Source organism: Pseudopodoces humilis, chromosome 5 (genome assembly GCF_049639895.1).
Source record: "Pseudopodoces humilis isolate 2021_Gansu_Grassland_sample_001 chromosome 5, ASM4963989v1, whole genome shotgun sequence".
NCBI classification, from domain to species: domain Eukaryota; kingdom Metazoa; phylum Chordata; class Aves; order Passeriformes; family Paridae; genus Pseudopodoces; species Pseudopodoces humilis.
Genome location: NC_142204.1, coordinates 63,599,523 through 63,613,587, shown reverse-complemented (window position 1 = coordinate 63,613,587; position 14,065 = coordinate 63,599,523). Strand labels below are relative to the sequence as shown.

The 14,065-nt window shown below is 37.3% G+C and overlaps 1 protein-coding gene across 4 annotated transcripts in view; it reads left to right on the top strand.

Moving 5' to 3' along the window:
* Nucleotides 1-14,065, top strand: part of CACNA2D1 (calcium voltage-gated channel auxiliary subunit alpha2delta 1) — a 361,220-nt gene that overhangs the window by 40,355 nt on the left and 306,800 nt on the right. For 3 of the 4 annotated variants that reach the window (XM_088054909.1, XM_088054908.1, XM_005526028.3), the window contains exon 2: nt 10,310-10,391. In XM_088054909.1, the coding sequence (XP_087911035.1) occupies nt 10,310-10,391 (82 nt within the window). Of the gene's footprint in view, nt 1-2,171; nt 2,309-10,309; nt 10,392-14,065 lie in introns of those variants that run through there. The other variant, XM_088054910.1, reaches the window with a different exon arrangement.

Sequence of the window (14,065 nt, the reverse complement as noted above, 5' to 3'; positions counted from 1 at the left end):
GTGAGCTATCTTTAAGAGTTCTTTAAAAGAAAGAAACCAAGGCTTTCATATCACTCAAATAATGACATTAAACACTATCCTTCAATCTCCAGTTTCTTCAAACTTAAGACTAGTGCTGTAAATCACAAATGGAGGATTACAGCAGAAATATAAGGTCTACACAGTTGTTTATGACTGAACTGGCCTGCAACACCTAACACGAGCTATTTCCTAAAGGTTAATTTTCTAAAGCAGAAGATTGCAATATGGTTTTGGTTGTTATTGATTCTTTACAAAGTAATAGCATTGAAATTTTCTCGTAGTTTACAGTATGCTAGCACTTCTGATACACAACTGCTCTGTCTAACGCCCTGGAGAAACAGCCAAGGGTTTAATTCATCTAAGGTTCTCCTGCACCAGCCTGTGCAGGCATTGTCCTGATCCTGTGATCAGGAGTCCTGACCTCCTGTTTCCAAGACAGCAAACTGCAGCGTGTGTGGGGGGAACACACTGACAACCTCTTGAGCAGGAAGAGAAGAATGCATTGCTTATTTCTCATATACTATTAGCCTTTTCACACAGCCATTAATATGCATCTGCATCCCAGGAACAACGACGTGCCAGCTGCGCCTTTAGGAAAACTCCGTGTAATTCAGCGTGACTTTGTAAAATGGAAAGAATTTAAAGACAGTGTGGCTATGCAAATTTTGATGTTAATTTCTGTAGGAACTTAATATTCTGTGCCATTCTTTTGCCTGTGCAATAATCTCTACTTTGCATCTTCTCTCATGATATTTTACTTTTTGTTTTAAATGCCAGCACTGAATGCAGATTGTGCGTATCTTTCAGAATATGGAATCAGTTTAGGTCTTTCCAAAAAAAAAGTCTCTTCATTACTCTAAATGCTATTACTACAAATGCCACAGCAGTGGCACATTAGGGTGGTGGCAGCTTTGCACATTGGAAATCAGGCTTTGAAAGAAAGAATATATTTGCAAAGGAAACAGCTGATTAATTTGGATGTGCAGATTTCACGTAATACGCTTTGGAGTACACTGTACAACAAAATTTTTTAAAAAGTATTTAATAATTTAAAAGAATATAATAAATTAGAAGAAAAGTAGCTTTACATTGGTGGTGTATATTCGTAGTCAGGTGGATTTTTTTTCTTAGACTAGTAGGTTTATCATAAGGGGACATTCTGATATCTGGTGTTATACATGTTTTATTTATGAAGCCTTAACATTATTAACAAGGGGGATCAACTCCACAGAAAAATGCATTTGAATAGAAGTTATAAAATTTGAAGCTTGATAGCAAACATAGTTGTGTAAAAAAACCCTACACTTTATTTATCAACCTTTGTTCCTTTTTTAGTGCTTAAATGATCATAGAATATTCTCAGTATGAATTTCATATTAAATAACTGTTATAAATAATGTATCTTTTTAGTAATTTTATCAATTTCATATAAACTTTTAAGGAAGATTTTTCCATATACAATCATGGCCTATCTTTCAGAGCACAAGAACACCTGATTGACTTCAAGCATTTCTCAGTTTTCACTTTTAGCTTTCACATTTATGCAAGTGACAAACTAAGAAAAGACAGACTTGGTGTCCAGGATCTGAGTGCAGCCTCCCAATTGTGTTGTGTACTTCAATTCTGTGATTAGTGTAACTTGCATAGGGGCAATTAATCGCCTGCTTCTGTACCTCGCTGCAGCAAAGCACAGGCTGGGTACTTCAGGGTTTTGCTGGTGCCAGTGTCAGTCCTGGCTGTTGGAGTTCTGCTGCTACAGCCAAAACCTACATCAGACAATCAGATAAAAATAGAGCAATGAGTAATGCAGCTCCCTGATGATGCTGTCATTGCCTTAGTTGCACTTGCCTAATATATGCTATGAGAGGCAAAGTACTTTAATACTATTTATTTCCCACTAAACCCACCCCCAAAATTTAAAAACAAGCAAACAAACAAACTTGATTTTTAATAAAGGTGCTGATTTATACCTTAATTCCCTGAGGAGAAGCACTGATTGAAGACTGCATCCATATGTTGCTAAACTCAAGGGAAGCTTTGCTGATCAGTTCCTCAGAAGTGTAGGTGATGACATAACGAGGTGAACATGGGGTCATTTCTCTCAAAGCTTATCTTGGCTTTCCTGTAAGTGTAATTTAACCAAAACAGCAGATCAAACTAACTGCATGTTTTAAGGAGATAAATATATGTGTCTTATTGTGGCGGCCTGTACAATTTATTCAGTATGAAGAACAGACAAGTCCAGTCCATATGTGCAGCTTCTGCATTAAATATGTGTGAAAACAAGGTACTGAAGTTGTTAGGGCATAAATCGGGTGGTTTAGATGAAATACTCACTCAGCTGAATCGGTGCTCATGCATGATTATGAATATGTTCCTGGTTTGAATCTCAGTTTTTTCCATTAATCTCTTCTTTACTGGTATCCAATGTATCATATTTTAATATCCTTTTTTTTTTTTTTTTTTGGTGTTAAAATATAATGCTTATTAGTGTGGGGAAGAAGTAATTTCAGTATAAATTATGGTTAAAGTATGAGTGTGATATGTTAAACACAGCTGATAAAGTAATTGTTTGCCTGAAATGTCTTAGCAAAATTGTGCTGTTAAGCACTTTGTAAAATTCCATTACAACTGAGATTTATTTTTCAATCATTTTTTAAGACATGCTTTTTTATTCTCCAAAGGCATTATGCTATTAACAGATTTTCCGTATAATACAGAACCATCAAAAATAGCAGCATTTACATCTTTATTTGCATAAGGACTAGCTTCTAATCCAGGTTCCATTGTTGAAGTACTGGAATAACTGCACTGATGTAAGTGAGATTCAATTTCAGTCTCCTTACCACACATGTGTAATTTTAGTAGAATATCTGTGTTTTTACTGGAGAAATTTAACTGAGACCAGATAGCATTAAAGAGTGGCCAGTTGCTTTGGACACTCTTTAAAAAGTAGTTATCAGAGGTGAAGCAAAGAGATGATGAGAGTCATATTACCTGCTCTTTTAGGGGGGATCTCTGGTGGGTGCAAATACATGCAGGTGTCTTAGCAATGCCTTCTCCTCCGTGAGATCTAGATCCTGGTCCATATGTTAGGCCATTGAAATTTATAACTAAATGCTTGTATTTAGTCTGGTACAGATTAGAAACAAATTAGGGAGTCTGCATTCTGAATTTCTATTCCTCAATCACAAAAACGGTAACTGGATTTGGAAAGTTTGATTGCTTTTTCAAGGGTAAGCAATAAATGGTACTAAGTGTATATCTTATTGTAAAAGCCTTTAATGAAACATATCTGAGCTCTACTGGCAGTAATTTGAGCTGCAAATTTGTTATGTCTTCTCTGTTGAACTATTTTAGCAGTATAATCTTTGATAATTAAAACTTAATAATTTTTAAGGAATTCTTTTTACAGCTTTATAGCAATTTTGCAGCTGACTGTGTCAGGCTTGCAATAAAAATTTAGCTTAAATTATTAAATGATATTTTGTGCAACTGCAATTTCCATGAGAGGATATTTTTCATGTTATTTGCTAGGAAGCTTTAGACTGCAAAAGAACACTTTTGGCAAAGTAAAGAGAAATATTTGTGAAGCAGAAACTATAATTATGAACATGTGTAGTTAAACACCTCTTAGGCACTTGGCTCATATTGAATAAGGTTATAAAATAACAGGACCATGCTCTTGAAAGTGGACACCATATTGAAGGGATTACTTGATCAAGCAGAAGTGCTTAACATCTGGATGCTTTGAAGAACCTGCTACACACTTGTTAAATGTAAAGTGAAGTTACAGATGAAGAGTTGAAATATGAGGAGAGGTTATTTCAGAGGGAATGAGCAGCAGTCACTGAGTCCAGCCTCTGGGTCAGAGGGGGCTCTTCCCAGATCCATCTGTGAAGCCTTCTGATGCAGGTATTTAGGCAAGGTTTTGTTGGAAGGTGAGAACAAAACAGCCATTCAGGCTGTGCTCCAAAAGAGATGTTGGGGTGAAGGAGTTAGTTTGACCTAGAAATCCTGGGTGAGAGTTGAGAAAGGTTTTTGCTTCTCTTGGCAATGGGACAGAGGCTAAGCAACTCATGGTGCCATTCACAGTTGACCGTTTCCATCTTGGAGCCTGCCACTGGGACTCAATATTCTTCTCAAAGCAGTGTTTTCAAAAAAAAAAAAGTACATAGAAAAGGGTACATGGTGGATCTGCCCTTCGTGTGCCACGAACAATTGGCTTGCCACTGACTTTTTCATGGAAATCAGTGGTGGAGCTTAAATATCCTGAGCTGCTGGCCCAAAGGGCCGTTCTTTTGCCTTCTGTCTGTGTTGTGTCCAATGCTGCATCTCTGGATCCCTTGTTCCCAATTTATCCATGGTACAGTGGGAGTCCTTGAAAGAACAGTTGGTAGAACAGTCATTTGTGAATGCTCCTGAGAGCTTCTGTGAAGTTCTGTGTTCTGTGAACACTATGATGGAGATGAACTATGTTCATATGGAGAAGGAGTGTTTGGGGGAAAAAAATGGAAAAAATGTTATACCTTCTGTGACTGGATGGCTTAACCACATAAATTAAAAGCTTAAAATCAAGTCTGAACATTAGGATGTCTGCTACTAAGAATCAAATGTATTCTGAAGAGATTTCCATCTACATTGACATTTTCTGTCTACAGAATGACAGACATGACAGAGAAATTATGTCTTGCTTCCCAAATGTTGCCATTTGAGAAATGTAAAATAACTATTCAAAGCAAGGGTTTTATACTTTGAAAATAGGAAAGAACAAAAGGGGCCATCTGGCCTTGACCATTGGGGCTATCTTATGTCTGGAAGGTCCTTGCAGACTACATGAGCAGCAGCCAGTCAGGTTTGGGAAGACAAGGTGGTCAAAGAGGGTAAAGAAACAAAGTACTAATTTTTCTTCTTGCCAGCAAAGGAAATATCTTTGCCTGTGGAGCACAAGATGCAGAAGATTTTGTGGATCCATTTTTATGCACAGAGATCACATAGATTCTATATTTTTCTCACTCAGTACAGCCAAATGTCATGAATTAATCTTTGCTCCGCTTTTATTACACAAATATATTTCCAAACATTTATACAAAATTGTGTGATATATTTTTAATGGATAGTTAGCACTTGATATATATTCCTGTATCATTACATTGACACTGGAATAGAAGTGAGGTCTTCAACACTTGCAGAACACACCTCTTTTCGCCTAAATTTCTGAATCCTTACCTTCATTTCAAACTGTTACTTACTGTATAAAGTACATATACTTTATAGTTATAAGTACATTCAAATAGCGCATTAGCAAATTTTCAAACAACAGAAAAAGGAGCATTGGAGGAGTGTGGATCACCTCAAAGTGATAACACTACTCCAGTATAACCATAGAAGTCATAGAATGAGGTGAGCATGTCTTTGGATGATGAAATTGAATCCCCTCTGTGGAATCTAACTGGACTATTACAAGCACTGTAGTAAGATCTGGAAAATTGACAAAAACTTTGATGGATTATGTTGCCTTCATGTGTTTTTATGTCATATCTCAATTATATAACACTCTTTTATTCATTTTCTGGCTATGGAGACAGTGGATGTTCAAGAGGTTGATCTGATAACAATGGGATTTTAGTGATCTTTGCATCAGTTTCTTCATATCCAGCCCCTTTCATTCTGTTTTAGAGTCAGTGGAATTTTGGTACATTATAAAAACTCAGTATTTCACAAAACTTGCCTTTATTTCTCCTTCAAAAGCCTTGTTGTCTATAAATTTATTCATTTGTCCCTGTACCTGAAAGATGAGTGCTGTCAGCTTAGGTCATGAAAGAAACATATAGTGGTATTTAAAATCACTAGTTGTGCAGTGAGAGGTATAAATGCAGCAACATGGGTAATTTCTGGGTTGAAAGTTAATAATTCTCTTGTAACTTCCATTCACATGCCTTCTATAAATTACTGTAAGAATTTCTATTTGCCCTTTGGTGTTGCCTAAGAGTGACAAAGAATGGTTGTGAAGACTGTTGCTATGATAATTTTGTAGCCTTTTCCCCCTCCTTCATTAACAGAAAATCTTCTTAAAAACATCTAAACCTAAAAGTGAAGGTTTTTTCTGAGCAAGAAAATAAAGTGGGGTTAGCCTGAAAAAATATAGCAAGGCTTACTCTCTCAGTTTCCGAAACTAATCTCATTTATCTTCATTTTCTGAACACCACTTTTCAATTGAAACAGAAGCAGTGTGTTATGTATTTTTTTCCTTTCTGATAATCAGAGGAAATATTGACCTATTTTGAAAATACTTCTTCCTCTCACTACTGAGAGCTTTCATTACTTCAGTTGTTATTTTTATATACAAGAACTATAAAGAAACTTGAGCTGAATATAATCTTAACTGTAGAGAACTGGATGTGGATCGCCAACATACCAAGTGACTTGGATTGTCAGAGTTCAGGTTTATCCTTGCCTCTTTAGATTATAATACATTATCCAAGCAGAAGTCAGCTAATGGACCTTAAATTAGTGTGAGTGGTCTACAAAGATATGGCATATCATTACATGGATCTACTTTCCTTGAAGTCAGCAGAAAAATTCTTCATCAGTTTCAGCAGGGGAAAAAGGGGTTATAGCCAGGTTACTCTTCATCAAGATGTCTTGGTTTTTTTACCCTTGTAATTGAGCAGTGCTCTGCTCTGCAAGTACAGGTTTAATATAAAAATAGGTTTTAATGAAATTAAAAGAAAGTGTTTTTTATTCTAGCACTTGATATCTATTTCTGCCAGGAGTGTGGCTAGGGGTGAAAAATCCTTTGACTTTAGCAAATATAACCGTCTTTTTTTAAAATAATGAGAAAAAATACAATAAGAAAAGGAAGAAAACAAAATCTTCCTGTGCTGTCAAAATCACTGTTTCACTAGGTTGGCTAATCACATAATGTGGATGGATGGCTCTTTAGTGTTTTGGCTATTTTATCATCAATCTGATCACAGCCCAGGTGACAGGAGCAGGGCTGTACCTTCTAATCCCGCAATAAATGACCCGTGTCTGTCTGTCTTTAATCAGACAGCTCCTTCTATCATTCAGATCACTTGGAGGAGTCTGTGGGAAGTCATGTGCACGCTCCTTTTGTCTTGTCACTGCTTCATACAGGCACAACCTGTGTGTGGGAGGAGGGGGTTACAGTCAACTGTCCTGCAGAACATAATCACCTTTCAGTAAGACATCCATTGCAATGTTTGTGCCAAACTAATAACGATAGGAACAAACCAGCCTTTTGTACAGGCTTTCTGTTGGTGCCCTTTGCAAGAAAAAAATGACTGCTGCTTCTTTAAGTCATGGGGACTCTGGTTTGCTGTGACAGCTTTCCAATTGTTAAATAAACTCTGACCATGGGCAGCTGTCAGACAGATACTGCACTGCAGGCTTCAGTTAAAAGGAGCATCAGACAAGCATTTCAGTGCCTAAGGGCCCTTATTTTTTTTTTTTTTTTTCTAAAGACACACTTAAAAAAAACCCCAAACCACAATGAGATAATGCAATTCCTTAATTGAAAAAACAAAAACAAAAACAAAAAAAAAAAGTTTAATTTTATGAACTCTGTGCAATTTTCTTGTGAAAGTTACAGAATTGTGAGTATGTCCATTTCTGAGAAAAAGCCTATGTGGAGCATGAAATGTCTCAAATGTACACTTTTGTCAGATAGCAAGGTAGGAAATTCAGATGCAGAAATCCAGATATTAGACTTTATAAATATGACTAATCATATTCAAATTCTTGTGGGAAAGGAAGAGGAATTAAACTGAACTTCCTCAAAGTCATAGAATGTCATTTTATCATTTGTATTTTTGACAATAATCTAGCACAACACTTCTGATGTTATTGCTTTTTGCCGTCTAAACAACTTGAGATGGTTGAAGATGTCCTTGCTCTTTGCAGGGGGGATTGGACTGGATGACCTTTAAAGGTCCCTTCCAACCCAAACTATTCTATGATTCCATAATTCTTTGATGATGTTGCACCCTGATGCACAGGAAAGCAAAAAAAGGACAGTTTTCACTACAGAAGGTCTAACAGGCTAACTCAAATATGCAAGGAAATCATCTTAAGGTTAATATATAGTGAATATGTTGGAAGAAGCCTTATTATTTACATTATAATTGCAACTGGGGAGGGAGATTGCCATTCAGTTAGGAAGAAGGTGTACTTCCTCCTATTCCAGTTTTACAGACTGATACTCTCTACCATTACTTTACTAAAAGTCAAGCTGGAGAATTTGGACTAGGAATCAAAGTTGTCCAGAGCTCCACTAGAAGGTATGTAGAAGATAGGTTCAGCTCACCTGGCTGAGTCAGTCAGCTCTGGACAGGCCTTTTCCTGCTCACATTGAAGCAGAAGCCCAGCTCAAACACAAATTAAAATCAAACCAAACCTGAAAGAAAACAAAAACTAATCATCATGGTGACTAATTTAAAAAGTCAAGGTGTGGGCTAGGAGTTCTAGACAATATATAAGAAGTATTTATTGAAAAATCAGTATTTTTTTCATGTTAAACAGAAAATATTATTCATATTTCATTTACAAGTAATAGTAAGTACTGGTTTTAAGTGTAGCTTCTTCCAAAATTTCAAATTTAAGTAAATAACTAACTAGTTAGCTAATGTTTTCACCATTCCAGTTTTGTTTAAAGACAGAGAGGAATATATCCAGTAAAACTACAAAGCAGTAGGAAATGGAAAAAGTCAATTTAAAAATCAATCCTCCCTCATTTTTTCTATCGACTTCTGTTAGAAATAACACCCACAATTTTTATAACTGAAATGGATCATAAAAAATTCTCAGGGTGTTCAATTATTTATTTTATGCTTTTGAAAACACTTTTGGGTAATGGGTTTCACTTTTTCATCTTTCATATATCTCCTTCTTTCACATAGAAAAATGGAATATGGCAGCATTTTCTTGTTTGTGCTCATGCTTGTGCTTTTGAGACAATATGCTTCTCTCAGACACACAAATGATGGTCTTGAAGCCATGGGAAACATGATGCGCTATGGTTTTAAACAAACTGATTTCTATACAGAACTAATGTTTGTATAATATAGGCCTTTTTGGAGACTTGAACCAGGAAATTAATTTATTTTAGTTTAGTTTTTGGAAAGTAAAGTATAGAAGGGAAAGTTTGGGAGCACTACACCAACAGTGGAATCAATTACTATAGTTAATTTTCATGTGTGAAGAAAGCGTGAGGAAGGGTCCTTTAATAAAAATATAAATATAATAAAAATAATAATAGAGATGGCACTCTTTGAAAATATTGGTTGTTGATTAGCAGAAAATGTATTCATTAAAGGCATGGGAAAAAGGAGTAAAATCAGTTTTCATCTTCTCAGTCTTTCAAATTTCCCATTTTGAAGCAAAAATGGAATCTCCCTTTTCCCTGTCTTTATTAATGAATTAATCTAAGTTGATATCCCTGGGGTATGAGAATTAGGCTGGGAAATGGCTAAGATAAATATGTTTATCTGTTCTAGGTTTCAGAGCAGAAAGCTGGCATAATGGCAGGGATAATGTGAGAGATGGGTTGGACATGAAACTTTATGGCTAAGCAAGCAAGACAGCCTTCTTCTGAAAATCTGATGGATTTTGCTGGAATAAACTTTCACCATGTCTCCTTTCCTGCTACAGAGTGTATGACATGGCACAGAAACTGTGTTGTAGCCAATGCTTTTCCAGAGTCATGTTTACTGGGCACAGGGAGCAGAGCAGGCAGAGCAGCAAATCACTTGTTCCCTGGTGACAGCAGCCAGGAGCAAATGTGCCTTTCCAAAACAGCTCGTGGCCACTGCTGCCTGTCCTGCTGCTGCTTCCTTGAAGAGAGGCTACAGGCCAGAAAATCTAGTGTGGTTTGTAAACCTGATTCCAGCTGCTGTTTTTCTCTGCCTGCACTATTTTTTGGGAGAAGGACCTTGGGGCACTCGGGAGAGGCATTTCTGGGAGTGAGCTTGTCCTGGCAAGCAGTGTGCCAGCTCCCTTATGGGGATTTTAGCTGCAGCTTGGCAACAGAGATACGATGCCACTCTTGGGTTTACAGGGGGCATAGCATGGTGGCTACCACAGACAACTGAACGAGCAGATTCAGGTCAACAAAGCTGGGTAGAAGAAAAACCTCAAAGACAAGTCTCTTATGTTTTGTATTCAACTTATCCTTTTCATTTTTTCCCTTTTTTGTGCTATATGTTTGTATGTACATTTCCACTTGTCAGTGATCTGATAAGATGCTTCTTTCTTTTCTTTTCTGCAGGATAAAAGCATGGGTGGATAAGATGCAAGAAGATCTTGTGACTCTCGCACGGACTGCAAGCGGAGTGGACCGGCTTGCTGATGTAAGAAGTGTCCTAGACTGCTGTAATTAGAAAGTGAAGTGAAAGGCTTGCATCTTCTAGGCTTTAAAATCATTTCATCCCAGCATACAAAAATGATGTTGGGGATTAAACTCTGCAGTGCTTACCGAGAGAAAAATGGAGAGCAGACATCCATCACTCAGTGTTGCAGCACTTCCTCACTGATAATACTTAACCAGCTTTGCAGGCTGATTAAGGCTTGCCATTGTTGCAACACTTCCACCTGAAGCAAGCACTTTTATCTTCTATGTTTGTCAAATACAGTATCCAGGAAGCAAACGTTCACAGTGATGGGGAATTCTGCCCTCTATTAACGAGGGAACCTATCTTTCTGACATGTTTTCTAAAATGAGGCAGATTTTGGTTAGCAGAAATGATGAGAATGGAAACTACTTTAATTCAACTGTTGAAATTTAAAACCAAGTTTGTTATAGAGAAGAATTTACAAATCTTTCATTGAGATTTTTTTTGTTTTTCTATTCATAGATGGTGACAACACATATGCTATTGCATAAAAATGAAGACACAATTAAGAACATGTCAGAATTACACTGCCTGTATAATTTTGTGTGTATACATCAAAATCCAGTATACAACCATATGATCATACATTTCCCTCTCCCTGTCCCTGTGCAAATGCTCTTGCTTTGAACTGATGGATGTCTGATTTGAGGTGAGGGAAATTTTGCTGCTGCATCAGGAAACTGAGTTGTTGTTTGCTGGCGAAAGCCTCTGGTGCTAGGGAATTGAACGTGAAGCCTTGAGATCTGGTTTTCAGAAAATAATCCCAAATGATCCATGAAATGGATAGCAGAGGTTTTGAAGCTGTTAAGAAACACACAGAAAAAATCTTGGGTGAAGTTGTCAGATTTAGCATTGTGTATTAATGTATTCCTTTGACCTTAATGACCTTTTGCCCAGACATTCATTTCTTGTGTGTATCTTGTCCCAGAAGGACATTTTGTCTTTACTGACTATAAGAGGAGGTCAGATGATTAGCTCAGATGTCCATTAGCTCAGATGAGATCATCACTGTCTTATAAAAGGAAGGGCTGTGTCACTGCATGCATGATGAACATGAATGAAGATTAGAGTTTATTTTAGTGCTGGCCTTTCCTAATATTTGACTGCGTCATATTGCAACACAATTCAAGGCAGATGCTTTAGGTGCACATTCTAATCTTTAAAGACCCTAAACAAACTGAAAACAAAATCTTGAAATCCTAACACAAATCATCAGATTTGTACAAGCATGGGTTTCCAATGCATAAATGTCTGGCGCATGAGCTTCCTGAGGAAATATAAGGTTTGGAATCATGGAACTGTCATTGGAGTTTTTGTAGGTGGATTTCACACTTATCTGATGACAGAGAACAAGATTTACAAATCATCAGGGTCCAGGTTCTGGTGGGGAACTTCTGCAATTAGTCCTTTTTTGCTTACCTAATGTATGTGTGATCTGGTCTATTCTGCACTTGCTGTGTCTTTTTCCCTACCATTCAGCATCTTCTGATTTATCATTCAGCTTTCCATTCCTTTCCTGCTGTGTTGTTTGGCTGCCTTTCATTTCTCCTCAACCTATGCTATGTTTCTCTCTCAGTTCCTGCCTTTGCTTCTTGGCCACTCTGCCTTTCTATTTCACACTAGTTTCTTGTCTCTGTTTTAGGATCTCTCTCCTCAGCTTTTTCCAGATCAGCACCTCTTTCTTAACTCCTTCCTTTTTCTTAGCATTTCCAAAACATTCTATCCAGGTATGAGTGGCCAGCCTGTCACGATAGTCTCATCTCTTCTATTCCACAGGAATTGCTCTTCCCCCTTTCTCACTTTTTCCTCCATCACTAATTCTCAGTCCCAGAGCTGTAATTTCCTCTTGTATGATTTTTCTATTTCACCTTCCAGTCTCGTTTTCCCCTTACTCTTTGCTTGCCATTTTCCAGTCTTTTCTCTCCTGTGTCCTGTATCTGTCTCTTGCAATTCATCCTTCATTCAGTTTTCTTCTCCTTCACGTCTTGGGTGTAGACCTGAGAGACCACAGCAAGTCTGATCTTTAACTGCAGAGGAGGTGGGACATTCTCTAGGAGTGACGATCTCTGAGTTGGAATACACCTGTGTTCTCAGCAGTTTCGCTGACGAAATCTCTGCAGTAATCTGCAGGTCCTTTTCAGGCTAAAATTTTTTTAACACTAAAGACTAAAATATATCTTTAAATACATAGAATTCAGGTTTTAATCTACAATTGATAGGCAATAAGAAAATGAGTTACACAGTTTTTCTAACTGGAGCAAAACAATAAGTTAATGTCTCAACCATTTTTCTATGCCTTTTTGTGCAAGAACCACAGTTCTTAGTAAAACAGATAATGAAAAGCCAAGAGATTGATGATGTCATTCTTTTTTTCCCTGAGGAAAACGTTTTTTATGTAGTTAATATTTGGCAAATTTGCAAGCTGCTAAACAGTTTTATGATGAAAACTGCTGGGCAAGCCTAATAATCTGTAGTGCTACCAGCTTTGCCACAGTGACATTCATGTGGATAAAAACAAAATGAGTGTGTGAATACTATAGGTAAGTTTCTTTTGAACAGCCTGAATTTACAACAGACTTCAAGCAAATAATACTATCTCAGAGGATACTCACAAGGTGGTCGATATGTGCTTGTAATCCTAGGATTTAAAGCATGAAAGGGGGATATTTCCATGTAAAATATCAAAGCCATGTGTTTGACCGACGTGGCATGATGTCTTTCTCTAGACTTGAGGTTTTAATTAGCTCTCTTGGCTGCAAGGGAAAATGCAAAGCCCTGCAAGGTGTAAGCCATGAAGTCTCCCTCTCCTTCTTTACAGGCTATTGTCACTTTCCCATTTCTGAATACATCCTTATTTTTTTCTTTTTTTTTCCTGCTCACTGCAAATTAACATTCAGTTAGATGTCTTCTGATATGAACCACAATCTTGGAGAAATGGAGACTACAAGACATGAAAAACAGCATGCCCACATGCTTGTCACTTTTATTCACAGAACTTGCCTTCAGTTGCTCAAGCTTTAAAAATGCTTACAGTCAGATTGAATTTTCAGCGTACTTTGTGATTTATTTCTTCCAACTCCAGAATTGTTTGGACCAAACCTGTAGTCTTCATGTAAACTTGAAAAATTAAATACTTTGTTTGGGTTTTCTGCCCTTTCTCATTCTAAAAGCAGAATGAATAACATAAAACAAAGGAGCAGACTCGCTCCTATTATAAAATAGTAAGCATGACTTTCTGTCAAAAGCTGTAATAATCAGATTGGTTGGAGAAATGTCTTCCCTTGTTCTAGGGAAACTTAATATTAATTTGGCCAAGTATGTGTTAAATTTCTTAGCAAGAACATGTAACAGATTATAACCATTTCACAGCCTGGTCAACCTCTCCTGGACTCAGGGGAAGAATTCCCACTGATTCAGCTGAAGTTACAATCTGTGTCTGCTTTGTGCAATTAAGCCTTCTGTGATGATCTCTGAAGTGGTCCCCCTGTTATCCAGGAGGAGGCAGTCAGAGAGCTGCTGAGATGCTTGGATATTCATAAATCTATGGGACCAGATGGGATCTATCCCAGGGTGGTGAGGGAGCTGGCAGATGAGCTTGAAAAGCTGCTTTCCATCATTTACCAACAGTCCTG